Source organism: Colossoma macropomum, unplaced genomic scaffold (genome assembly GCF_904425465.1).
Source record: "Colossoma macropomum unplaced genomic scaffold, Colossoma_macropomum, whole genome shotgun sequence".
Classification (NCBI taxonomy): Eukaryota; Metazoa; Chordata; class Actinopteri; order Characiformes; family Serrasalmidae; genus Colossoma; species Colossoma macropomum.
Genome location: NW_023494802.1, coordinates 27,325,880 through 27,352,019, shown reverse-complemented (window position 1 = coordinate 27,352,019; position 26,140 = coordinate 27,325,880). Strand labels below are relative to the sequence as shown.

The 26,140-nt window shown below is 40.4% G+C and overlaps 1 protein-coding gene across 1 annotated transcript; it reads left to right on the top strand.

The window, feature by feature from the left end:
* nfatc2a (nuclear factor of activated T cells 2a) lies at window positions 1–26,140 on the top strand. Its single transcript, XM_036591745.1, is given in 11 exon segments — window positions 1–582; window positions 584–605; window positions 2,038–2,929; window positions 3,322–3,490; window positions 7,077–7,279; window positions 7,387–7,559; window positions 9,291–9,431; window positions 12,799–12,854; window positions 13,188–13,320; window positions 13,927–14,652; window positions 24,078–26,140. Coding segments are annotated over 11 exon segments (2,697 nt in total). The 5' UTR covers window positions 1–456; the 3' UTR covers window positions 24,134–26,140.

Sequence of the window (26,140 nt, the reverse complement as noted above, 5' to 3'; positions counted from 1 at the left end):
TAATTAATGACGGTTCACAGCGCCGTCTGTAAAGAACAATGTTTGGTGTCGGACACCCGGGGGCAGCAGTACGCAGGGTCACAGTCGAGACGAGCAGCCTGAAAGGTATGAGTGAGAAAGAAACCGTGTTCCTCATCATAACTGTGAGCTATCAACAGGAGGCCTCAGTCTACCGCTTCTGTTTGTCATTAGTTATCGGGCAGAGAAAAAACAGACACGCCTTTCAGGCCGGTGGTGTGGCAGAGAGGGCGGAAGCTCAGGCTGCCAGTCACGGCCACATCACGGTCTCACACGGCGCTAGTAAACTAACTATCCTCCACAGGTTGTTCTTCGGCTTTAGGCGCTGCGTGGAGTTTTCTTGTTTCTTTTTCTTCTTCTTTTTCTAGTTTGCTTCGGTTCACTTTCAGTTCGGTTTTTATTTCATGGTCCTATTTTAAGCCGCGCCGGTTGGGACAGATGAGCTCTTTTTACAAAGATCAAGACTGCAGTGAGTTAGGCTTGGCGGGAGAGCTCAGTCAAGTGAGCTGCCCAGATGAGCTGGAGTTTGAATACCTGTTTGACTATGAACCGCCTTGCAGCGACTTTTCCCGCGGGAGAGCCTAAAGGTTTGGATGCCTCTAAAATGTTTCTCTGTTGTTGCTGATCTCATGAGAATCAGGGCTTTGTTAGTGGTAAAAAAAATATAATTAATAATATAAGCGCTCAGTGACTTTTAGTCTTTGTTCTTTTTGCAGATTTTTACATGGAATTCAGTCAGTTTAACCTGTAGTCAATATTAAATATATATATATATATATATATAGATAGAGAGAGAGAGAGAGAGAGAGAGAGAGAGAGAGAGAGAGAGAGAGTGAGAGTGAGAGTCTATATATATCAGTCCCACTTACCATATAGGAGCACTTTGTATTTCTGCAATTACGGACTGTAGTCCATCTGTTTTTCGGCATGCCTTGTTAGCACCTTTTCACCCTGTTCTTCAATGGTCAAGACCCCCACAAGACCACCACAGAGCAGGTATTATTTGGGTGGTGGATCATTCTCAGCACTGCAGTTACACTGATGTGGTGATGGCGTATTATAAATGGATCAGACACAGAAGTGTTGCTGGAGTTTTTAAACACCTACTGGACTGAGAATAGTCCACCAACCAACAATATCTGGTCAACAGAGTACTGTGAGCAGCATCCTGTGACCACCGATGACAGACTAGAAAATGACCAGCAAAAACTATGCAGCAACAGATGAGCTATTGTCTCTGACTTTGCATCTACAAGGTGGACCAACAAGGTAGGTGTGTCTAATAGAGTGGAGAGTGAGTGGACAGTGTTTAAAAGCTGCAGCAGCACTGCTGTGTCTGATCCACTATACCAGTGCAACACGTAACACACCACCGCAGTGACATGTAACTGCAATGGTGTGAATGATCCACCACCCAAATAACACCTGCTCTGTGGTGGTCCTATAGGGGTCTTGATCATTGAAGAACAGGGTAAAAGGGGGCTAACAAAGTATGCAGAGAAACAGATGGACTACAGTCTGTAATTGTAGAACTACAAAGTGCATCTATATAGTAAGTGGAGCTGATAAAATGGACAATGAGTGTAGATATAAAGAGGTGTTCCTGATAAAGAGTTCAGTGAGTGTATATCTGTGAAACAGGAAATATATCCATCTGTAGCATTCCTCAGTAATGGAGCATTTTCTACATGCTGAGTTCCTGGATTCATGCAATATCACCTTGGCAGGTTTAAGTTAATCTGAGATGGTTCCTCAAAAAATACCAGACCCTGTGGCCAGCTGTTCCTCATTGCATTCTTGCTGTTCCTCCTATGCATTTTTAGGCTTCTTTTTGGTGTGATGTTACTGATTTAGAAACATGAAGAACTTTTGTAATTGTCTGAATCATGCAATCAAGCATTTCTTGATTTGGTGGCTGCTGCATGTCAAAGCAAATAATACCACCATTCAACACCATTCAAGTTTCTCCATTTAAGGTTCCCTGACCCTCTCTACATGACCTTCTCTGTCTCTCTTTAGATGAGATCGATCTTCCCCCACACAAGGTCGTCAGCACCCCCAGCAGCCTCCCATACCCCCTGGAGGAGCCTTCCCCGTACACTGAGGCCAGCTCAGAGGCTCTTTCTGGTTATGAGCAGCTGGAGGCTAAAAACTACTTGGCGCACACCAGGCCTAGCGGCCAAGCCCTGAGTCCAAGGATCGAGATCACCCCGTCCCGCGAGCACTACAACCACGGCCATGACTCGCTCCATAACCACCTAGTGAACACCAGTCCTAGACCCACGCTCACTGTGCCCGGCCAAGACACCACAATCTACCGTGAGCCTCTCTGTCTTAGCCCAGCCAGCAGTAACTCCTCTGCTTCGTGGCACTCTGAGACCTACTCCCCCTTTGCCTCACCCTGCGTGTCCCCCAGCAGTGGACAGGCAGTGAGTGGGGAGCTGTGTCCTCGCCTTCAAAACATCCACACAGGCTCACCACGAACCAGCCCAGGCACCTCACCACACACCGGTCTGGCTGAGGACAGCTACCTGGGCCGCTCCCCTTCCCCCCGGCCTGGTTCTCGTTCCACCTCCCCCCAGGGCAAGCGCACCTACGACATGTACAGAAACCCCAGCCTGGTTCCTGGGCCTCGCTCACGCAGCCCTTCGCCCCATGGCGGCCATGATGACCACCACCCCAGCAGCCATTATAATTCCAGTAACCTGGTGGAGGTCATTAACGGGTTTGGACAACCTGGTTCAGTACCCACCAAGATAGTCAAAACCAACCAGCAGCCTTACACTCTCTACCCAGACAACCATGCTGAGAGCTACCTGGTGTCGTGTGATCAAGACATCAAAACCAAATCTGAGCCCTTCTTTGTCATTCCTTCCATCTGGCCCAAGCAGTTGGTGCCTGGAATCTGCAGGTAGTTGAAAGTTAAACATTGGTGCTAACACTGCATCTAACAATGTGTAGGGGTCAGATACTGATAATAAAACTGGTAATAAAAAAAATATGTTCATGGCATTGGTTCATCCACATTCTAGACATTGATGTGCATATATATATATATATATATATATATATATATATATATATATATATATATATATATATAAGCAATAAAGATTGTGTACTCAAATTTGGGAATTTCTGACAGGTTTGTAGTCATTAAAATGAATCAAGGCTTATATAAAAGCCATGTAGCATCATTGCATTGCTGTAAGTGTTCTTTCTTTTGGTAAAGAAATACATTGTGAATGTTTTGTGAATTTTTAGTGAAAAATCTGCTTGGATCTCCATTGTTTTCTTCCTTAGCATCCCCGTGACCTCCCTGCCCCCTCTGGAGTGGCCTCTGCCCAGCCGCACAGACCAGTACGAGCTGCACATTGAAGTGCAGCCCAAACCCCACCACAGAGCCCACTACGAAACAGAGGGCAGCCGTGGGGCCGTCAAAGCTCCCACTGGGGGTCACCCAGTGGTCCAGGTGGGTGTTGTTTCTGGCAGCCCTTGCGTGTGGTGGTATTTCCTTGTCATTATGCAGTATGAAGTGACATTGCCTCGGGTCAGGGTTATGGAAATGTCAGTCTGATTTTTTCGTGTGCTCGTTTAGTGTTCATTTATATCTCACCCGTTGTTAACTCAAATCTGTGCATGTAGTCACAATGCAGTGGGCTGCAAATATGGTATGCAAGTGCTTAAAGGACTACAGGGAATTACTTCAGTTTGTTTTGGAAATATTTTGCCACTTCTTAACGTGTGGTTTAGGCAAGGTGTCATAAAATGTTTAACATATTCCTCCAAATGGAGATCAGGCTAGAGAGATTGTGTGTTCACATCCTGGCAACCTTTTTTTGGTCCACCTCTCCAATATCTTGATCTTCAGGTTGTTTACTCCTTAAAGTTTGGTGTTCCCTCAGCAACAGCTTACTTGAAAGTTCTCTTGCTGTTTCTTTTTTCTCACCCAGTGTAAACTGTCTTTGGTCTTCTGAGCAGAGTGGCTAGCATGCTTCCGATGTCACGACTCTGGTATAGATTGCAGCAGGCCTTGGCAAAGCCAGCATGTTTATGGCTTTCCATTCTCCTGCTCTTACCACGGTCCAGGCTGCACGCTGCAAGCCAATTGTGAGGCTGGGAGTTGTTCAGAGCCGCCGGAACTCTGCCTCTGCCTCTCCCGCCTCGCTTTTACTTCGCCCACCTCTGTTCTGACTCACAGCTTGCCTGCTCCCATGGCGACCAGGTTCTCAGATGGCCCGTGCAAATGGCAGTGTTTGTTCAGTTCACGCCGAGGAGCTGCTGTCACCTGTGCTCTGAGAGCTCATTTTAGAGGCTTGCATGTACAAAGCCAGTGTTTACGGCTTTTTAACTACATAGTAAATTCTAAGCTGATCTTGACGTATGCCACTGTTACTGAAAAGTTGCAGCTGAGTTACTGTGGGTGTTTGCAAAATAAATAATACTGTTGCTTTTGCAGTCACAAACACTGCCTGATATTGTCTTGTTGCAGTTTAATTCACAGTGAGTTTTAGAATGTATCATGTAAGCAAGAATGCCATTATTAAGTGTGATATTTCACATCTTTCCTAAGTGCCAGTTTATTTTATTCTCTCTCTTTGCCATTCTCAACTGATTTTTCAGTTTTTTAAATTGAGTCCAGTACTTTATTGATATGTGATTTCTTTTAACATACTTGCAAGTTGTTTAACCCCTGTTCATTTTTGCTTTTAGGGGGTTGGGTAATTTTAGTTGCTTCTTCATGCTTTGTGGTTTTTGCACACTTCCTTCCGATGTAGTCTCTTGGTTTTTTTTTTAAGCGTTGATCTAATTTGTCTTGTTAGTGTGTACGCGTGTGTATGTGTGTGTGTATTCCACTGTACACGTCTTTCTCAGAATTCAGTGTTGGTGTTTCCGAATTTTCAGATTTTTTTTATGAATCAAGCACGAAAAGGAGGAGCTTGTTGTTTTGGTCAGTGACATGGATGTGTTGGATTGAAGCATAACTTCATTATGTGTCCCTACACGCTACGTCACAGCAAAATGCTCAATAACAGAGTGATTTTGTATTATTTTGATCATAAAAGTGCCAAAATTATTCCAGTAAGTACACAGTAAAAAAATAAGTGCACAAATAGAACACATTTTACTATTCATAGACCATCAGATCACGCATTGCAAAAATAGTAATGTGATGGATGAGCTAATTTATCAGTTAAAGCTGTAGAGGAGTCTTAAAACAGAGCACTTTATGTTACTTATTCAGTACAACATAAAAACATGGGTTGGTTCTATAGAGGAGGATAGAGGCAGGGTACACCTGATTACATACATACATACATCATCTAAACCGCTTATCCTTCTGGGTCGCGATGGGGTGCTGGAGCCTATCCCAGCTGTCATTGGGCGGAAGGCAGGATACACCCTGGACAGGTCGCCAGTCCATCGCAGTACACCTGATTACTTTCAGTGAAATGATAAGTCTGATATTTTTGTCCTTATTCCTCTTTTTATGGTTAGTAATGCATGATTTCAATGTCTTTCCTATATAAAATAAAACAGAATCCAAGAGACTTTAATCTCATGTACCAAACTAATTAATTACACTTTTTTTTCAAACCACATAATAGAACACTTTTGCAAATTTTCTTATTTTTTCATGATCTACATTGTTGGGAGTGGACTTTACACATACAAGAAATGTATATTCTGTATTTTAATTAATAAGGTAAAAGTATGTTTTCTATTTTACTTAAGCTGTTATTCTTTTCTGAAACTCATTATATCCAATAGTTACAAATGGAGATATAGCATTTTAGAATGAAATTATTCCTCTCGTTCTCCTCGATATTTCAAAGTCCACTTCTTTAAGCAGTAGCTAAGTGAATTTGGAATGATCTAGTCTGATAAACCCACTGTCTAACTGCTGCATCTGTCTTGTCTTCATGTAAGATATAAGGTCATAGTTGGTTTCCCTGTCTCTCGCAGGGAGAACTGCTATGATTTGCATATGTAAATTCTCCTGTTCGCCTTTGTGTCAAACAAAGAAAAACAATTATTTACCTTAAGAAAACAGGGCATATAAGAAAAAGCATTTCATTCGTAGTGTTTCAACTGGTGCACCTGTAAATAGCCCAGTAAGATTATTACCAGAGAGTATTACCAGTAAGACAGTTTAATATCCAAGTACAGACATTTCTCATGGCATGATTTCTCTGCTACTAGACCTGTAGACTTCAACTGGGTCAACTAGTATTTTACATGCCTATCCTCCAGGCTGAACCCAAGTCCATAGCATATTATATAAAGAGTGCTTCTTTTTCATTCTAGTTATATAAACTTTTTTAATAGGTTATTCCCGGTAAAATATATCAAAAACTAGTAATAGATTGGCACAATTGAGAAGTTTTGATATATGAGAATTTTCAAACTGGAAGCAGCCAAGACAGAGTATGGCTGTCAGTGAGAGCTTTCTTGAGGAGCCATCACTAGTGACTGATGGATTTCCTGCGGTCTTTGAGAGAAGCAAAACGGCAAAGATAAAACATCTGTGGCCTCTAACACAGCACAGGCCCTGCTGGCTGATATTCAAGGTTGCAGGAGATACTAATGTTTCCAGCAGTGTCTCTGTTCCACCATGCAAGCAAAACTAGGGCTAAATTAGTACACTGGAAAGAACCCTTCACTCTCAGAGGGAGAGGAAGGTAAGGGTGCAGGACCATCTGTGTATCTGAAATGTCAGTTATCTTGGTGTGTTGTTAAAAAGGGTCTCCTTTGCACTTTGTGAGGTTATTTGTGTATTTGCACTAAACTGTTAGTGCCTATGGTTCCTACTCTTCAGGGTTTGGCAAGTAAGCTTAGCAGTTTCATAAGAACAGCAAGCGTTAGTGTAGGCCATAGCATTTTAGGTATGTAAGTCTCAGGTATATAAAACAGGTCATACGAATATAAAGCCTGTAGAGACAAATTTTGAATACATTAAACTGAAATGATTAGGTACTCTTTAAAAACCATCAACAAACACCTTCAGTAAGAGTAAATAAGACTGAAGTACTATACTTTGATTGTCTGTTCCTTAGCTGCTTGGATACAGAGGCAAAGAGCCACTGGGCTTGCAGATCTTCATTGGCACAGCAGATGAGCGGATCTTGAAGCCTCACGCCTTCTACCAGGTGCACCGCATTACGGGCAAGACTGTGACCACCACCAGCTATGAGAAGATGATCAACAGCACCAAGGTCCTTGAGATCCCTCTAGAGCCAAAGAACAACATGAAAGCAATGTGAGAACATATGTGTTTCCAGACAGCTTCTTTCAGTTGCATGTTAGAAGAAATATGTATGCCCTGATCATGCTGTTAACTCACCTCCTTTGGTGACTGTCTCCTAGAATTGACTGTGCTGGGATTCTGAAGCTCAGGAATGCTGATATAGAGCTGAGGAAGGGCGAGACAGACATTGGGAGGAAGAATACACGTGTACGGCTGGTTTTCCGTGTACACATACCCCAGCCAGGAGGCCAATTTCTGTCTCTCCAGGTGGCATCACATGAAATTGAGTGTTGTGAGTAATAATTAACTCAACTTGTTCTGTCCATAACTATTAATCAGTGTGTGCCATACAATAACTGATGTTACACTGGGCGACTGTGCATAGACCAGCCTTTGGTAAAAGTTATTGCCTTATTTTGTCATCATAGGTCAGTAGGGATTCTGTTTTATATACTCCTGAAAGGTCTTATTTGCAGTATCATATGTCAATACGGAAAAGGCAGGGTCTGACCAGAATACTTCCTCTATGGTTATGCATTTCATGTTTATGTTCATTTGATGTGAATTAGACATTAAACGGGATTCAACATGCTCTATGAGTCAGGAATCATTAGGAGGATGCAAACCTGAGGCTTTTGAATAAAGTATCATTTAGATAACACAGTCTGCTGTTTTCGTAGTCGTCCCATGCAGGTAGGCCGTCAAAAAAAGCTCGGTGTCACTGCTGTGCTTAACCACACTGTTACCGAAGTATTACTCACCTGACTGATTCAGATCATAGCGAGCCTTAAACATCTGTCCAAAGGTCAATGTTATTTGGTTCAACTACCTTTGCCTCAGCGGATATTGAATCAGAGTTGTGAGGTGATAAGACAGTAGAAGCTGGTTCATGGTTTCATGATTTCAGCAGTTAACAGCATGCATTTGCTGATGATAAAATAAGATCAAGTTCTCAGACTCATTAAGGGTTGATTCAGCATCCTGTAGCATGGCAGCTAGTAAAAACGCAAGATTACCAGTCAGTTTTACACTGCATAAATTTCACTTGCTGTGCTTGTAGTAGCTGTAGTTACACATGTTAAAAAGTTTGGAATCACTGTTTTGAATAATATAAACCAGATACAAATACATAAATAAAACAGTTCTAATATGATACTGACATTCTTTAGGTTTAAACAATTTGTAGAAAGCTGTAAAATTCAAGATATTTGTGGTGAATAACAGAACAGGGGCATTCTGAATAATAATATTCAGAATGCCCCAGATTTGAAAAGCGGTGACTTAATCTCACTGATCAAGTAGCTATTGTGAGTAATTTCATGTCAAGAAGTGTTTACCATATTATAACTTCTCATTTTTCCCAAAATACTTGAAATAGGCAATAATCCACCATTTACATTTAGGTATCTAGTTTAAAATGTCATTTTACACCATTTAGCTTGAACTTTTACATTTCTAAATTGTTAATTATAATATAATTTGTTGTTTCAGCAAACATACAGAAGACATAGTTACATATAACAATGAGGTAGTCCATGAGAAAGAGCAGAGTTTTGCAGTTTAAAAGTACAACGGACAAAGACTTCTTGGTTAAATTTAACTATGGGCCTAACAAGCCATTTTTATTCGATATTTATATCTCTGGTTGATGCTAAATTGTCATTAGGTCACGCCCAGATCTCTAAGAAGGCGTGTAATAGCAATAGCAAACCTATTCTTACTGGGAATGTTATCTCTTTGGTATGATAGCCTTTTTGGCATGAGATATGACAATGGCTTTGTCTGTCAGAAAAAGGCAGTAGTTTTCGCAGAGAGGTCACTGAGTTTGTTTGAACAGAGTCTCCACTCCATTTCATAATGTTGGAGCCCTATCTCCTTTTTCCAAAAGCCTTAGCAGTAGGTACTATTCCACGGAATACAAATGCACTGAACTGTCTTCCATAATGATGAAAAGGTAATGATCATACAGCCACCATTCCGTCATAGAAATGTAATTTATGTGCTTGATGTATTTCCCCAATAGCTCAAAGGTCAGCGCATGAACTGCCCATGGTTGAGAAGCAGGACATGGACAGTTGTTCAGTGCTGGGTGGTCAGCAGATGATTCTGACTGGGAAGAATTTCAGTGCTGACTCCAAAGTGATTTTCACTGAGAAGACCCATGGTGAGTAGCATCCTGAAGGTTGGTCACTGTGTGTAATGCATATCCAAAATTACTTTAGAGATGTGACAAAACTAAGAAAATGAAGCTTCAAGCTTCTCCCTAAGCATACTCTAACAGAACATTGCAACAACTGTGCAGACTCTCTCTGTAAAAATTGAAGTTGTCTTACTAAGTTGTTATTTTTGCTAAATGACTGTGCTGATCAATCTCAGCAGGTCCTCAATGCACTGCTTGGTATAAAAGGGAACACATGTGCAGCTCTGTTTTTTTGGTAAATGCACACATAGTTTGTTACCCGCATTGTACTTGACATGGCATTAAGCTACGAGCTGGACGTTGAGCCAGGTTTCTTTCAGTCATTGTTGACTTAGAGTTGCGCTTGCATTACAAGAAAGCTTTTTATTGGCAAGTTTAAATACTGTTTTCAAAGATGGGCAAAGTGATAAATACCTGATCTGATTATTGGCTGAGCTGATATTCGATTGACCCCTAATCTGTTGTTTAGGCACTGATACGTTATAATTACTCTTGCTATGGTTGCACACGTGATAACATTTATCTGCAAGTTCTGCAACAGCCTGAATGGCCTTGCATCACTCTTGTGTCTAAAAATAATGTGTTGATACTGCAGTACACCTGCATTATTTGCAGTTTGTGTGCTCATAATACCAAAAACCATTCCTATCTGATTTTGACTACTGGATGAAATTCCTTAAATAGTCAGTGGGATAAAGTTTGGAATAACCAGGCCAAGTAGACCTTTGAGAAGACAACATTGACATGTCCTCTAATACATAACACTGAACACATGCTAGTGTTTCAAACATTTATTAAAGAAATAGTCTAAGGATAACTAATATACCACATCAGACATTACAGTCAACACCAGAACCATACTTTATATAGACTAAAGATTCATAAATACAGCCTCAAGCTCAATCTCACATATCAGCATGCAGGAATGGCATTTGAATTGTGACCTTTCCTAATCAGCCAAACTCACATTTGCATGACATTTAGATTTCTGATACAATGCAGTGTTATTTCACACAGGCCTCCACACAGGCCTCTTCGAATCTTTGTCCACGGCAGTCACGTTCACAGGTGTTTTAGGTCTTATGAGCTCATCTAAATGAATAATAAATGCACTGACAGAAATGTTACTGACATGGTTTAAAAAATGTTTTCATTACATGAAGCTTTATGTCTTTAATAATGGGCCTGTCATCTGCAGGTGCCATTGTTATGGTGCATTCAAACGTTAATGGTCATTCATGCATGACGAGCACTGACTGCAAGAAACAGATGGACTGTTACGTGCTTCTGTTACTTTGCCCTTTGTTTGACAAATTGTGGTCATTTTAGACAGGTGGTCAGTGGCAGCTCTGTTCATAACAGACATAACAGGTGAAATTAGCAGCATTGCATATAATTTCTCAATGTGGGCAAACAATGAATTTGTAAACCATACAGTGCAGACTTTTTTATTACACTTCTTGTTGGGGCTCAATTTTTAACTCACTTATGGCCTACTCTTAAGTTTTAGTTTGTTTTATTTCACAAATTCCAAAATTATGCTGTCTGGTGTATCCAAGGTGTGCTGTCTAGTTTGTGTTTGTTGTCTGGTTTACGTCTAGATTTTGTTTATGGTTCTCTGTGGTGTCTGAGGCCTTGGCTGGATACAGGTCTATGGTAAGGTGCTTAGTCTGTCAGTGTATAGCTGTGACTCATAGAATCCAGTGACCGCCTATTCTGCACAAGGGCAGCTTTTAGACATTTAGACATGAACTCTCTGGGGTCTGTTTCAACAGGACACTCTCTCTCTCACTCTCTCCCTCTTTTCATGCGGGTACTAATACACACTCGCTCTCTCACATTTATCAAAATATTCATTTTTTCATCGGGGGTTCCCTGCTGCATTATTTCACTCTGCTGTAATGGCTAATTTTGAAAAAAGCGAAGGATTGAAAAGGGATTGCCTTTGTTTTGGAGGGTTTCTCCGTATGACAAAGTGTTCTGGAACAGTACGCCTCTGAAATCCCTCTGAATGGGAGACAGCTGTCTTTGGCCAGCACTCGTTTGGCTTCTACCACTGTAGCTGTATGGAGAGAGCCAGAGAGTATGCCAAGCTGGGCTTCCACCCCCGAAAACCTCCGTGGCGAATTATATAAGAGAAAAAGAGGGCTCCTGCAGAGGGAGCTTTGGAACAAACAAAAATGCCAAGAAAGGAGCAGTCATCACCTGTCGTTAGTGAAATGGAGCAACTTGATCATAAAATGATCTTGAGAAGTAAACTTGGCAACAAGCGTGGAATCCCCCCTTTCTTGTGCTGACTCATTTGAGCCATATGCGTCTCATATTAAGCCATTGGAAGGGGTTTCCCACAATAGCTGAAAAGGATGTAAAAATGATTACTGCCTAATGAACAGTCTGTTTAGAATGTTTTATTTGGTTCTGTTTTGGGAGCATTTTTACTCACCTGGACGTCACTGTTAGTTACATAGGTATTTTTTATATAAGCTTTATTTATATATTAGAGCAGTGCTTCCCAACCCGGTCCTCATGGCCTCCCAGATGGTCCACATTTTTGCTCCAAACTAACTCACAACATATAGGGATGAAGGAAAAATGTGGACCATCTGGGGGCCCTGGGGACTGGGTTGGGAAATACTGTATTGTAATATGCAGATATTTTGTTTTTGAAGACTCTAAGGATGAAGATGGCAGTTCTCTGGCATGACATTATCCATTTTCTCTTGTTATGTGTTCCAAGAAGCCTTAACTCAGTCACCTTTGTACTGAATTACCACTTAAAATAACCCACTGTGGGATAGATTTTATTAACATTCACAGGCTTAACAGGCTGTCCGTTTAGCTGCTTTGCCTTGAGGTGAGCCCTAGGTGTTAGAGGAAGTGGTTGAGGCTAGAGATATAATCTCTCCCTGCCATTTCTTTTGTATGGGACATAGATGGTAGGCGAGGCATGATGTAAGCAATCTGCGAGCTGTGGCATTGACAGACAAACATGAAAAATCATCGCCCACATTTACCTGTCACAGCAATGATTAGGAGTTGACTCATTAGGTATAAGGGATAGGAATAGGGTATGCTAGTGTGTCCCTTCAGAAAGGTCAAACCACAACAACCAAAGAACATATACAAACCTGTTGGGTGAACCTGTATTTCTCCACTGAAGATTGTTGAAGGCACAATACTATTTTATCATGCTGCGGACTCATGTCTGTCACTGATTAAAACGTATGTAGTACTTGACAGTAAAATTGTTGACCCACAATACTTCTAAAACTTATAGTAATAATAATAAAACATCCCTCACCATCTCTCTCTCCCTCTCTCCCCTTTCTAGATGGACAGCAAATTTGGGAGGTGGAGGCCACAGTTGACAAAGACAAAAGTCAGGCAGTAAGTACAGTTGCTGCTACTGATGTGAAGCCCCCTTAATGGCTTAATGCCTGGCCCCTATTTGTTTTTTTGTTTTTTTTGTGTTTTTTGCTTTGTATTTGAATATTTCTGAAATTCACAAAAGTGGTTAGGTCACATTATGCACTAGAGTCATTTGTGATGATCAGTCCCCAAAGAGTTCATAGTAAAATCTTGGTTGTAACAGAAGGTAGACATTTATTACAATTTGACAGCAAATTCATGGAGAAATGTAGTTAAAATCAGACTGCAGTCCACTATTGCCAGTGTACACAGTCCACAGAGAGCACTAATGGAAATGCATCTCTTTCTCAGAACATGCTGTTCATTGAGGTGCCTCCTTATCGAGATCCATCTATCTGCCATGCAGCTAAGGTCAACTTCTGTGTGATCAATGGGAAAAGGAAGCGCGGTCAGCCTCAGCACTTCACATATACACCCCTGCCAGGTATGCAGTACAGGTCCTCTTTTTACACAGGTCAAGTCAACACACTGTTTTGCTGATACACAACATTAAAACAGTGTTTTAATTGCTTTGGGATTACTTTCAGCTCAGAGCATATGAAAGGGCTTATCGATGTGCTGAGGGAGCAGAATGGTTCCCTGGAAAAAGTGCACATCCTAAAGACTAGTGTAAACCTGTGGTATTCGAAATCCCATTCATTTATAGTCTATAGACAATTGTGGATTAGCAATGGCTGTTTCTGAAGGTCTGTCAAATGTGTTTGCTGAATACATCTTAAAAAATAGTAATGTATTTGCTTCAGATGCCTGTTTAAAGGAATTGGGCTAAGTAGAAAGGCTTTATATTTGAACATTTATTTGGAAGACACAAAGGGTGATAATGTTCATAAACTTAACTGACCATATATTCTTTAATTTACATGTACAGTGCACAGTAAAACATGAAAAAGCATTGTTCTCATAGGTATGAAAAACTAAGTATTGCATTACGTTTAGTGTATAATAAAAATGTTATCAGGTATTGTGATATCATACTTTGGCCATATTGCCTATCCCTAACCGCAATGGAAAATGCTTTTACTTTCCACAGTTCCATCCATCAAAACAGAGCCAGTGGATGAGTATGAGTCTGGACAAATGGGTTTTGCAATGTCTCAGATCATGGGAGTTTCACCCCATTCCTACTACCAACATAATCCACGTTCAGTCCTTAACCCAGATAGTGGCCTGGTACCCAGCTTGGCGTCCTGCCAGCAGTCACGCTCTGGCATCTCCCCACCAGACCTCCGCTTCCAGCAGCACAGCCCCGCTATCGTCTACTCCCGTGCTGAGAAGAACTTAGGCGGCAGCGTCTACTCCCAGTCCAGAGTCAGCATGGTGCCAGATCCGCATCGCTCTGTTCTGGTCCATACTGGTTCCCCAGCCCAGTCTTCTCCATTGAGTGGCCAGCATGCCTCTACCCAGCATCCCTCCATCATTCAGTTTTCCCCCACCAACCACCACCTACTGCAAGGGGGTGACCCCCCTGCCCCACCACCCCCAGAACATCAGCATATCATCTACTGTGAGGGCTACAGTCAGCATGGGGCTCAAGCAGCAGCTGCCCGATCCCCTGCTCCAGCACAGGCCCCCCACCCTCAGCATTATCCCACCGTCATCCAGCAGCAGCCCTATGTGCAGAGAGTTGCCAAAGACAGGTCCCCTCCTGGCCAGGTTGATCCACAGAGGTGTTCTCCCACTGAGGAAGAGAGAGCTTCCCTGCCTGGGCGAGTCACCATCAAACAGGAGAACCTGGATCAGGCCTACCTGGATGATGGTAAGTACATGTCTGTTAGACATGTATTTTGTTTGTTGTTAGGCATATCTTTTGTCATCAGTTGGACAAAGTCCCTGCAGTCAGCTGCGGAATACATGTGGTTAAACAAATTTGTGGGCAGGATGGAGTTCCAGAGAACTCAACTCAGAACCAGGTGCCCTTACAATAAAAGAGCAAACACTATAACAAACATTTATCTCAGTGTCTATATGGGATACAATACATAGCAGTACAGCACAGAATGTTGCATTTTGGTCTCTCCCTCACACAGTTTTAAGTATTTCATATTTGATATTTTATTTGTCACACACTGTAAACACCAACCATCTGGTGAGGGTCCATACTTAGTATGTTTGGCCAAGGCTCACTTGTACATGTTTGCTACTTCATTCCCATCTGTGCATCATGTCATCTACAGGTTTGCTAATAAATAGCAGGTCTGCTTTTCTGCTTCCATTATCACTGACATATTCATATTCCGTAACAAAACCAAGAACATCTGATTTTAAAACAGTTGGCAAGTTTATTTTGTTGGTACTACAGTCTGCTTAAATATAGCTTGACTTTCTTTTGGCCATATTTGACCAGGCAAACTGTATTTCAGCAAGATGCAACACTTTCCAAGACAACATGATTAATATGCGGTTGATATTTTATAGGCATAATGTTATGTTTACACATTCAAATTAGCTCATTTAAAAGAAGAAGATATTATTTTGCACAGACATAAATAGATGCAGAGATGAAACTGTTCTAAAAAATATGAAATAACTGGTTTGTCACTTACCGAACACTCAAATCTCTTTTATTATAAACAGTCCTGGGGATTGTACTGGTAGGGTGAGAAGTAACTATGTGATGTTCTTTACTGTGATGAAGATCACCAGTTGGCCACTGTCATGCTGTTTCAGCACTGAAACAATAGCAGGAAGCGTCCTTGTCAGGTCTGTCTCCTCTCCATTCGATGATCTCTTTTTCTCAGCCTGTTTCAGCTCTTTCACTCACTTTCTCACATGTATCTGCCCTGTGGATACCAGCTAGGACAAGAGGCCTTTTACCATCAGGCTGAATTAATATCAGGGATAATAGATGGGATTAATTACAGAATAGATTAGATCATCTTCTAACTTTTTCACTTAGTGTCCAGCTCAATTGATTAGTAATGACAGTGGAAGCATGCCAAGCCATACAATGGTTTGGCAGATAACATGCATAGAAAAATATGAAATTCCAATATAATTCTTTGTATCACAAGTTACTAGTTTAGGGGGCACAATTTCCCTTGTGCTTCAGGACATCCCGGCTTTAGGGTTACACTGGCTCTACTTCAGAGCAGGAACTTGAGCTTTTTCAACCTTGGGTACCCAAAAAAAAGAGAAAAGCAGTTCAGGACTTCTTGGATATGTTGACACTGTTATGATGTGCAAAACAAGTTCCATGGTAACCATTGTCAAACAGTGGAACGAGCTGCCTGGGAGAGCTGGGGAAAGCCTTTTTGTTTGTTATACTTGGCCAGGGCTTCCCCTTGGCCTTACGCCCCTCAATTCTGTGAGGGGAACCCGCGAGATGATTTGCTTTTTTCCACCAGCCACGCTCCTGCCAATCTGGCACACAGAATTCCTATTTGCAGCTGCTGTGCTCCTCCAGAAAGCCAACTCGATCTCTGCAAGATAGTGATTGGTTGTGAGTCCTCAGGAAAAGGAAGGGGCTATGTTGGACGGAAAAAATGAAGCAGAAGAGAAAAAGGGGGCCAGAGATGGAATTTCTTCTGGATGGCCTAATAGGGTTTCCCTCAGTAAACAGCAACGGAGCTGCTGTTGCTACATTAATAGCAAGTTACTGTGAGAGGTGCCCCCAGACCCCAACTGTTTGATGTTTTCATTATGAGGTGTTGATCAGGGAGATCCTAGCAGGCACTTCGAGACTCTAATGCATTTCTGCTGTTCAACATGCTTTCATGTCCAAGTGGATCTGGTAGCACTATTAGAATTTTAACACCACTCTGGAAATCTCATAAAGCCGCTAATTGGGGAATTCCCTCATCGAGTGGTTGTAAGTGCTTTTTAAAAGGGTGGCTGTGGATGCTGACTCTTTTCAACATGAGCTTCCACTAAACAGCTTCAAAAATAACTTCTGCCGCCATCTAGACAGGCCAGTGATGTTCACTGGTGGCACAGTAGCAGTTGCTGTACGGGGGAGGCCTGGGTCACTAGGTACAGGAAGGATGAGAATTGAAGAAAGTCCCATATGTCTGTCAGAGCAGAGGTGTCAAGGTATGGTTCCGCCCACAAACATCTCAGTATTTGATGTCCTCCAAGGCCTTCACACACATTCACTTCTCATATGAGTCAACCAGTGTGCCTTTCTCATCACTCTTTTCGTTAGTGGCTTCGCTAAGGGCCATGAAGGTTTCTGTGGTTGCGTCTGATATGAAACTTTGTGCACAAGATGTGTTGTTACACATTTCACTATGAGCAAACCTGTGGTGTATTTTTCAAAAGAGATTTGCTGAGCTATCCAGCCAACATCTCTTGCCCTTTTGTATAAAAATCTGTTTCCATTTCTTCATAGCAAGCCAATAAACCAAAGGCATCTTATTGTAAACTCTCTCGCTGGCAAGAGGTTAAAATGGAATGGGCACATGGTGCCTGCTAACCATGCAATCATGCACAGTTGATATAAACAGATATTTCTTCTGCCACAAACAAGTGATTTCAGTTCAAATCCTTTCTCCCCGTCATCAAGGTTTATCCATGACATAAACAAAAAATGGGCTGGATACAGTTGTGGGGGCTTTAAACAGGCCTGGCTCCTTGTGCTCAAAGTTACACAGTCCTCAAAGCCTTTCCAGACTACAATCTAACCCTGAGGCAACGGAGAGGTGAAGTTCTTCCAGATGGAGAGTGGGAGAATAATTTAGATAAAGCACGTAGGGTGTGCACATTAGTTACAGGTCACTTGTATCCGCTAAGAATGGGAATGTTCACTTAAATATAAATAAGAGTAGCAGTTTATTGCAGATATGTGTCTATTGATTAGAGAACATAGTGTATTTTGAAAGGAATGATGGAATGTGCTTGTAGTGATAACTGTTACTGACTTTATGGAGCTAAAAAATTCTGATAATAAGATAAAAACTGGTAATATCGGACAGTGTCATTTCACATGGTCCAGAAATTCTCCAAAAGACTCCAGTAGTTTTAATTAAAAAATGCTTTGCTCAAACAAACAGGAGAAACTGACAAAATCTTGAATACAAACCCAATTCTAAAATAAGTTGGGACAGTATTTGAAATAAAAAATAAAATAAAAAAGACAGCATTCATTAGTAAATTCTGTTGGACTTGAATTAAATTGAAAAGGGCACAGAGACACAGCATTGTATGTTTTATCGTGAACTTTTTGTCTTTTTCTAAATATAAACTCATTTCAAATTCAATGCCTGCAACATGTTCCATAAAAGTTGGGGTGGGAGCAAGTTTACCACTGTGTTACATCACCTTTCCAATTAAAAAACACTTAATAAAGGTTTGAGGACAGAAGACACCAGTTGGTCCAGCCTAATTTAGAAAAAAGTCTAAGCCTAATGTTTTGCCATTCTTTTGTTATACAAGTGCCCACCTCACAACCATATGGGGCCTTCGTTTTCATGTTTTGAGCTTAATAATGTGCCACATGTTTTCAAAGGGAGACAGGCAGGCCAGTTCAGCAGATACACTCTGTGATTATGCAGGTATGCTGTTGTAACACAAACAGAATGTGACTTTGTGTTGTTATTTTTAAATAAGCAAGGGCGTCCCTGAAAAAGACGGCACCTAAAAGGCAGCATATGTTGCTACAAAATGTGTTCAGCATTAATGGTGCTTTCACAGATGTGCAAGTTAACCACTAAACTGCCACCCCCACCCCCCACCCCCACCCCCCATACCATGACTGACTTTTGAAGTTTAGCAACACTCTGGATAGTGCTTTTCTTTTTTGGCCCACAGAACGCAGTCTTAATTATTTCCATGAACCTTTTCTGCAGTGATTTCTCCAGATTGCCTGAATGTTTTATTATGCATTGTAGAGGGTAAAATACCTAAAATCTTTTCAATCCCTTTCTGAGGAACATGAATTTTACACTGTTGATACATTTTAGCAAAGTGCCAAGTGACCCAACGTTGTTTATGAAGGACCAGGCCTTTCCTGAATTCTCCTTTTATATCTTAGTATGATTTCAACACCTGTTTAGGGTGTTTTTGACATTTCATAATGTTTCTAGTATAATCAAAATTGGCCACAGTTCCTTAAATATTCTACAGTGCAGTTGCTGCAGTTTTGAGATGGGTATAGTGGGTTACACTCAGAACCTATATCTTTGGGGTTTTTTTTGTGGACTGCTTTTGCAAAATGTATAGTGTTGTGAATATACTATGATTTCATATTGCTCCAACGCATGCGCAGTAACCTGCTCCTTTCTGGGTTCTCAATGCATTGTTTCTGCTGTTTTCCTGCTTGTTTATGCTGGTTTAAAACCAAAAGCTATGTAGAGCAGCCGGTAAAGGACAGTGTTTCTGCAATAGTTTTGTTTTTAACTAGCTATGTCACACAAGTGAAAAATGCAGCAGGAGTGTATTTTATACAGAGACAAGCTACTGCACATGTACATTTTTTGTTCATCAAAGTACTGACAATGTAAATATACCCTCAGATTTTGTTGTGTTATGATTTCTTCATAAAGGTTAGATTTGGATGCAACCTGTGAATAAGTGGTGACTCTCAGCTAAGCAGTCTCTAAAAAAACTGACAGAAGTATATAAATGTAAGTAAATCCTCAGAAAGGAAAAATCCTTGTCACATCAGATTTTTCCACAGATCCTGATAAATCTGGAGGAATTCAAAATCAGCTGATATTATTGGCCACCTGATATACGATGACAGTATGGCAGCAGCATTGAAATAGCCAGAATGAAATGTATTAAGTGTTGCTATAAGAGGACTTGTTCCCGCTTGCTCCCTTTACTTTGCTTGGTCTCTAGGATTGGTTGCTGGGGAAGGGGTCTAGTGGCCAGGCTTGTGGTTTACTTTCTTCCTGTCTGCTTCTGCAACTTCTCTGTGGCTTTTTTTCTCTGCTCACGGTCAGTCATGCCCCGACACCACATACTCATACACATGCAACCACTCACTTTCATACAATGTAGACACTATGTTTTACTCTGCATTTGATAAACACATACAGACGATGCATGCAGAGGCGCTCGCGTTACTACACACCATTCAGTCACACATGCATACACAAAAGACATCATGGTCTGAGTTAGTTACTGAGCTCCACCTATCTCTCCACCTTTGCTTAATACACAAGCATTTTCATTGGTTCTCCACTCTCTAGCCAGACACTCATCCATTGTACAGGCTGGTCAGCACGTTCACTTTGCCAGCTTCCAACGCCCAGTGCATGCCAGCCCTTCACGCCTCTCCCTATAGCCCTTCTGTTTCGTACATTGGTCAGCTATGTACTGTAGCTGTCTTGCCTTTTTTTTTTCCCCTCCCTCCTCTTTACACGTTGGAAAATCCTGTGGCCCTGGTCACAGACATGAAAACTTTCTTTTCAGCTGTGAGTTGTGAGAGGGAAGTCCATTGGTTGCTTGTATAAACAGGTATTTGGAGACTGTGGCAACAGCAAGACCTTATGTTTAGATTTACTGTCCACAGTTTAGTACTGCTTCTAGTTTAATTCCCTTGCACATCTGCTGTGGATAAGACGCAGTGGGGAAAACAGATGCCATCCATACATAGCGCTTAGAATCAGCAAAAAACAGCTAATAGACTGGCATTTTTTCTTTAATTGCAGTTTACTTGAATGATTTGAGGGATACTACAGTATGCAATGAATATTTTCAATTTCAGTGTAGTTAGTTTATAATAGTTCTTGTTATCTTTATTATTACTAAATTTGAGTTTGGTCATTTCATAGATCTTTCAGATGCTACGTATATTGGTCAGTGCTAATAAAATTAACATTTTTAAATTACAATTATTAAACCGCTAGCCCCTGTTCATCCTCCACAAAGTGAGGAATTAAAAGGGCAATCAAGTAGAAATGATAAACTTAGTTTTAAAGTAAAATAGCTACAGTATGCCACTTTGTAAGTCTGGGCAACAGTGCAGGATAATGACTAACTGCTACAGTTTACAGTACCTTTCCTCTGTGTCCCATGCAGGTCAGTGGTAAAAAGCAAACTGACTGAATATTTAGATGTTCTTACCACAAGGCACCATGTTCATCAAAAATGGCTTTCATTATTGCTCATCTGATTTGTGATTGGTTGACAGATGTTGCTGTTGACGACTGTGGCAAACTGATTTTAAGATTTGATTTTAATCCTGTGTTGAACAGTTGCATTATTTGTAAAGCTAAAGTCAAAAGTAGTTTTTAAACTTATTGTACAAGCCTGTCCATTTCTTCTAAATAAGATACTTATTAATATTTACCTTCCATAAAATATTCAAATTTATGATTAATAATTAAGCTAACTGCTTAGTCCATCCCTCACAAATGTCACATAAATATTGCACAGCTGCTATGGCAGCATAACAGTTTATTTTCTTAAGCTGTGAAAAGGGAACTGCTGTCTGATGCCTGTTATTCTAGTGTGGTGTGCCGCCCCTCTACAGTATCCTGCTGCTTAAAACCTAGGCCGTGGCGCTGAGCATTGTGTTGCAGTGCCAGGGTACACTTAGGGCTTCCAGCCTGGAGCTGCCATGCACTGATAAAAACTCACACGACTCAGAGGATGTGGCCTATCAGGCTGGACAACATGTTCTTCATGCTGTGCATTCTTTCAGACTGACACTACTTGGACTGTGGGAATGCACAGCTAAGTTCAGTGACAATCTGCCATTGCTGGCACCTCTGTGGTTTAGAGAACTGTACAGATTCTGTTCAGCAGAGTTTTTGATATAAAAGCACTTTATTTTGTGTACTGTTCATTAATCAGACATATTTAGTTGTGCTTTAGAGAGATGCAGTGACACTGAAAATATCCTAAAAGAATAATAAAAGACTTCTACTAAACCCTAGTTATAGCACAACACTCAATCAGCCCCCTTTTGAGGTGAAAAGTTAGCCAGCACCTGGGGCCTTATTTATAAAGCATACTTGAATTTCATGCTAAATTGTTTTCTTAAGAAACGTTCTGAGCTTTTGCAACTAAATCACAAACGAATAAGTGCACATGAACAAGCTTTTCTACTTGTTGTAAATTGTATCCAGATACAAGCCTGGAACGTTTTATAGCTTATTAACTTTGAATAAATAAATGTGCAGCTGGACAACCTTAAAATTTGCAGAAGGACAACCTCAAAATTTGCTTGTACAATTTTTGAAAGAAAGGCAACACAGTGGAGTGAAATCAAGTTTGATTTAAAATACTTGGATTTTGTTTGACCTTAATTTGCAAGTTGCTGTTAGGGCTATGGAAGAATTAGATTTATAAAATGTATAAGAAGTGCACCTGTTCACAAACTATGCACTCTTTTTTTTTTCATTTTTTGAAATGTAAAGCTTTTAATCCCAACTTGATTTTTAGTGTCTAACTTGTCTAACTTAAAGTGTCTAACTTATAGTGTCTAACTTATAGTGTGCTAAAAGAATATAAACAGTAGCAAAAGAAACTGTAAGAAAGGTGAAATTTACCACACGCAAAAAAGTGCACTTACAACTTCTATATATATTGTAGACCTACCGTATTTCTCACCCTTGGCGTAGTCAGAGTATGACATACAAGTCAGGGTAACCACACTGTTGTAATCCAATTGTAGTTAATTCCCTGATTACACAATTGTACATGGCTTTGTTCTTATGATGGCTACGTTAGGTCAGACTTGTAGGGCAGAGTTTCTTAGGTGGTGGGTCCCCCTCCTGTGTATCATGATAATATCAACCACCCCACACACCTTGATGCTATTTTTATCATGTGGAGGCCATAAAAGTTTCCATTTGTGCACACTTGGTGAGTGGAGTCAAAGGAAGAACAGGAAATGATTGCCAGTGTAGAGCCTTCACTGCATGCTGAGGCAACATAATAGCATAGAGGTCATCCCTCTAGTGGTCAACCTAGGTCAGTGCAGTTTGGTCTGTATGTCTTAAAGCAGGACTGGGAAGAGGCCGATGTCCAGCACAGTTTGCCGATTTCTCTGTTCTGCCACTACGACTGATACTGATAATTAACTGCTTAGTTAAATCAGGTGTGTCTGAGCAGGGAAATCGCCAAACTGCAGGAATCAGGCCCTCTGGGAACAGAGCTCCCCCACTCATTGTAAAGGAAGAGTTTGGCAAAAAATCTAATGTACACAGTTTTCCACTTACTCCACATTTAGTTTATCAGCCAAAACATGTTTTGTGTCCAAATTTTGCTTCTTTAATTTAGCACTGGAGCTACGAGACTAACACTAGAGGTCAACAGTCATCCGAATCTTTTCCATAAATACATCCTCAAAACTTCTCTCATCCCACTTAAACCCCATCCAGGGCCATCCGGGTAAGGTCATACAGACTTGTCACTGTGGTTTAGGACACAGCATGGCTCACTGTGAACTAAAAAAATGAACAAAACTTCATTCTTTATTTGAACACTGATCAGCCGCAGGTGTTTGAAATTCGACTGCTTGTACACACGTCATGCTGCATGATGCAGATTATGTTCTTGATTTCTGTTGTTTCTTTTAAGTAATTGTTAATCTTGAACTGAAGATATATGTTCAGAAACAGAAACAACAGGAATCGTGGATTATATCTAGCGTGCATTCGAAGCATAGCCAGATTCAATACAACACTGACCATAGCAACTACACAGTGTAGGTTTCAACATTTTCTTTTAGCTCACAGTGCATCAAACTGGTTTGAAAGAAGTTTTGGAGATGTATTTATGGAAAAGATTGGGGTGACTTGACTTTTAGTTTTTGTTAATTACATGAGCCTCATAGCTCCAGCACAAAACTAAAGAAACAAATTTGGACACAAAACATGTTTTGTCTGATTGACCTCATCTGGAGTGTTGAGCATGTTTTGTATGGTGATATCAATGTATGGTAGAACTATTCTTCTGATAAGAACATCTGTTATATTTCCTTCCTTTTTTCTTTTCTCATTTTTAAATTTTCTTCCCCTATGAATTGCCTACAGATGAGTGGAATGAAAAAAATCTTTTTGTCAAAGTCTGTTTTTCTAAGAAGTGGGAAGTACGTTCCAAACTCCTAAAAGTAGGTTTGCACGATGGAGTCAAGGACAAAGCAGACCTTTACTGGGTTGTATTTCCTTGAATGGAGCCTCAGAGTACCAATTATGTGTCTCTTGAGCTTTGAATGAGCGCCATGCTGCTCTATCTAGTTGCCTCTTTCATGTTCTAAACGACCCCCTCTTCTCTGTCTCTTTTCCTCAGTTAATGAGATCATAAGGAAGGATCTGACAGGCGTGCACAGCAGAGGACAGACATAAAGAAAGAATGCAGCAGGAAGTATGTGGGACTTCTGCAGCGCCTGTTTCTCCCCGGCTCATCTTTCATTTTACAGACACTGCCACCACCATCCGTTGAACTGTGAGGAGGAGAGCAGTAATCCGCCCCTCTGCTACGAAGTCTTTTTGACCTGCAAACTTTCTGAAGCCAAATAGAATAAGCTTCATAGCCTGCACAACCAAACACCATCTGAACCAGCTGTTAGGACACCAGTGTGTTGATGTTTAAACAGTCTTGCGGTTCCAAAATCTAGCCCTGACTGGTCATGAAATGTGGCCAGGGTTGACCTCATATGTCATTGTGTCAGTGGCTTATGTTCTCCAAAGCCTCACAAACAGTTTAGATTGGATAAAATGAGTTAAATCCATTTGGTTCTCCTCTGATTTCATATTTCATAGCCCTCTGGCTCACTTCAGTAAACTCTCACTTTAGTATGTCTGGAACAGTTGCTTCATCCTGCATGGCTTTTTGTGTAGATCACTGGTGCCACATTCTCCAAAGCATGGGCACATCGTTCTGAAGGAAAGCCATTTATGATTATTTGAATGAACCGTACCTCTGTTTACATTTGATACCTAAATAGAAGATTAAATGAGTTAATTAAACCAATAAACCTTAAACAGATGACACCAAGTTCCCATTTTGATTAAACCCTTGTGCATTTATTGAATTGCTTGTAATTAATTGCACTGTTCTTACAGAGAATCCTTAAATGCAAAGTATGCACTTCTTGCCAGTGAATTATATTTACTTTTGTATATAGTTTCTCTGCAAAATTAGATTTTTTAATATTTTTACATTTGTATATTTTATTCTATGATATCAGCATCTAGTGTTGTAGAAAATACAGCTAAGAACGTTTTTTCATACACTGTAAATAATCAAACAATGATCCTTACATAAGCCTGTGTGCCTTCAGCTAAAATAAAACTGCATTGAGTCTGAATTTACTAATAGCTTGTTTAAGGTTAGTACAAGTTTTTGTATCTCTACATCTTGCCTGATTCTAATATGTCTCTTAACATTTTTGGCATTCCTACAGATATTTACATCTATTTCTATTAGAGACTGTGAGGAGAAAATGCAAGACTTGCACTTGGATTTCCCCGTTGTGTATGTTAATATAACTAGGAATATGGATATTGTGCTTCATCTCACAGTGGGTTTTGCCATATTAGATATGTTGAGCACATGGATGAGAATTGTAATTGATTTTTACAATTTATAACATGCAAGATATTTGTAAATATGCTAGTGTCCTCTAAGGACATGGAATATGTGATTTAGTAACCAAAGAATTTAACTTTTGTTGAACATTTCACAAAGGGAAGATGGCACTTTTCTAATTTGTGGCACTAATTTTGTAATAGCTTTGACATACTTGTGGTAAGAGTCATGGAATATTTTATGTGCCTAAAAATATTAAATGGCCTTTATTGTGGCCTGAAGTGTATAAAAGAAAGCATTTTTTATATCAATAACAGAGCCATTCTCTCAGTGCATGGTGCTCTTCAACATCATGGTAATCCCCTGAATGTAAACTCATTGTTTTTACTGTAAATACATTTGGCTGAATATGTATAAAATATTCTGCGTTTTAGAATTTGGTTGTCAGTCACAAGTAGAGCAAAATATTTTTATGAACTGAATCAGTTGTTTTTTTTTGTTTGTTTGTTTGTTTGTTTGTTTTTTGCTATTTACTATCATGTAACCAAGGCTGTTGTAATACATGAACTGCAACCTGTAGGCAAAATGCATTTAACTTTTTTATGATATTAATATAAGATAATCCCATCTATAAGATGTTTGCCAAAGAAAAGCTATATCTTTAAATGTCTTGTAAGGGGTATCATACATGCCAGTTTGACTTCATCCTTGCAATGAATGTTTCAAAGTTGATGCTTGTCAAAAAATGAGCAATAAATCTGACTGAAGAGCTATTCTGTTTGTAAAATAAATGTTTGATGTTTTCATGTATGAGTGCATGA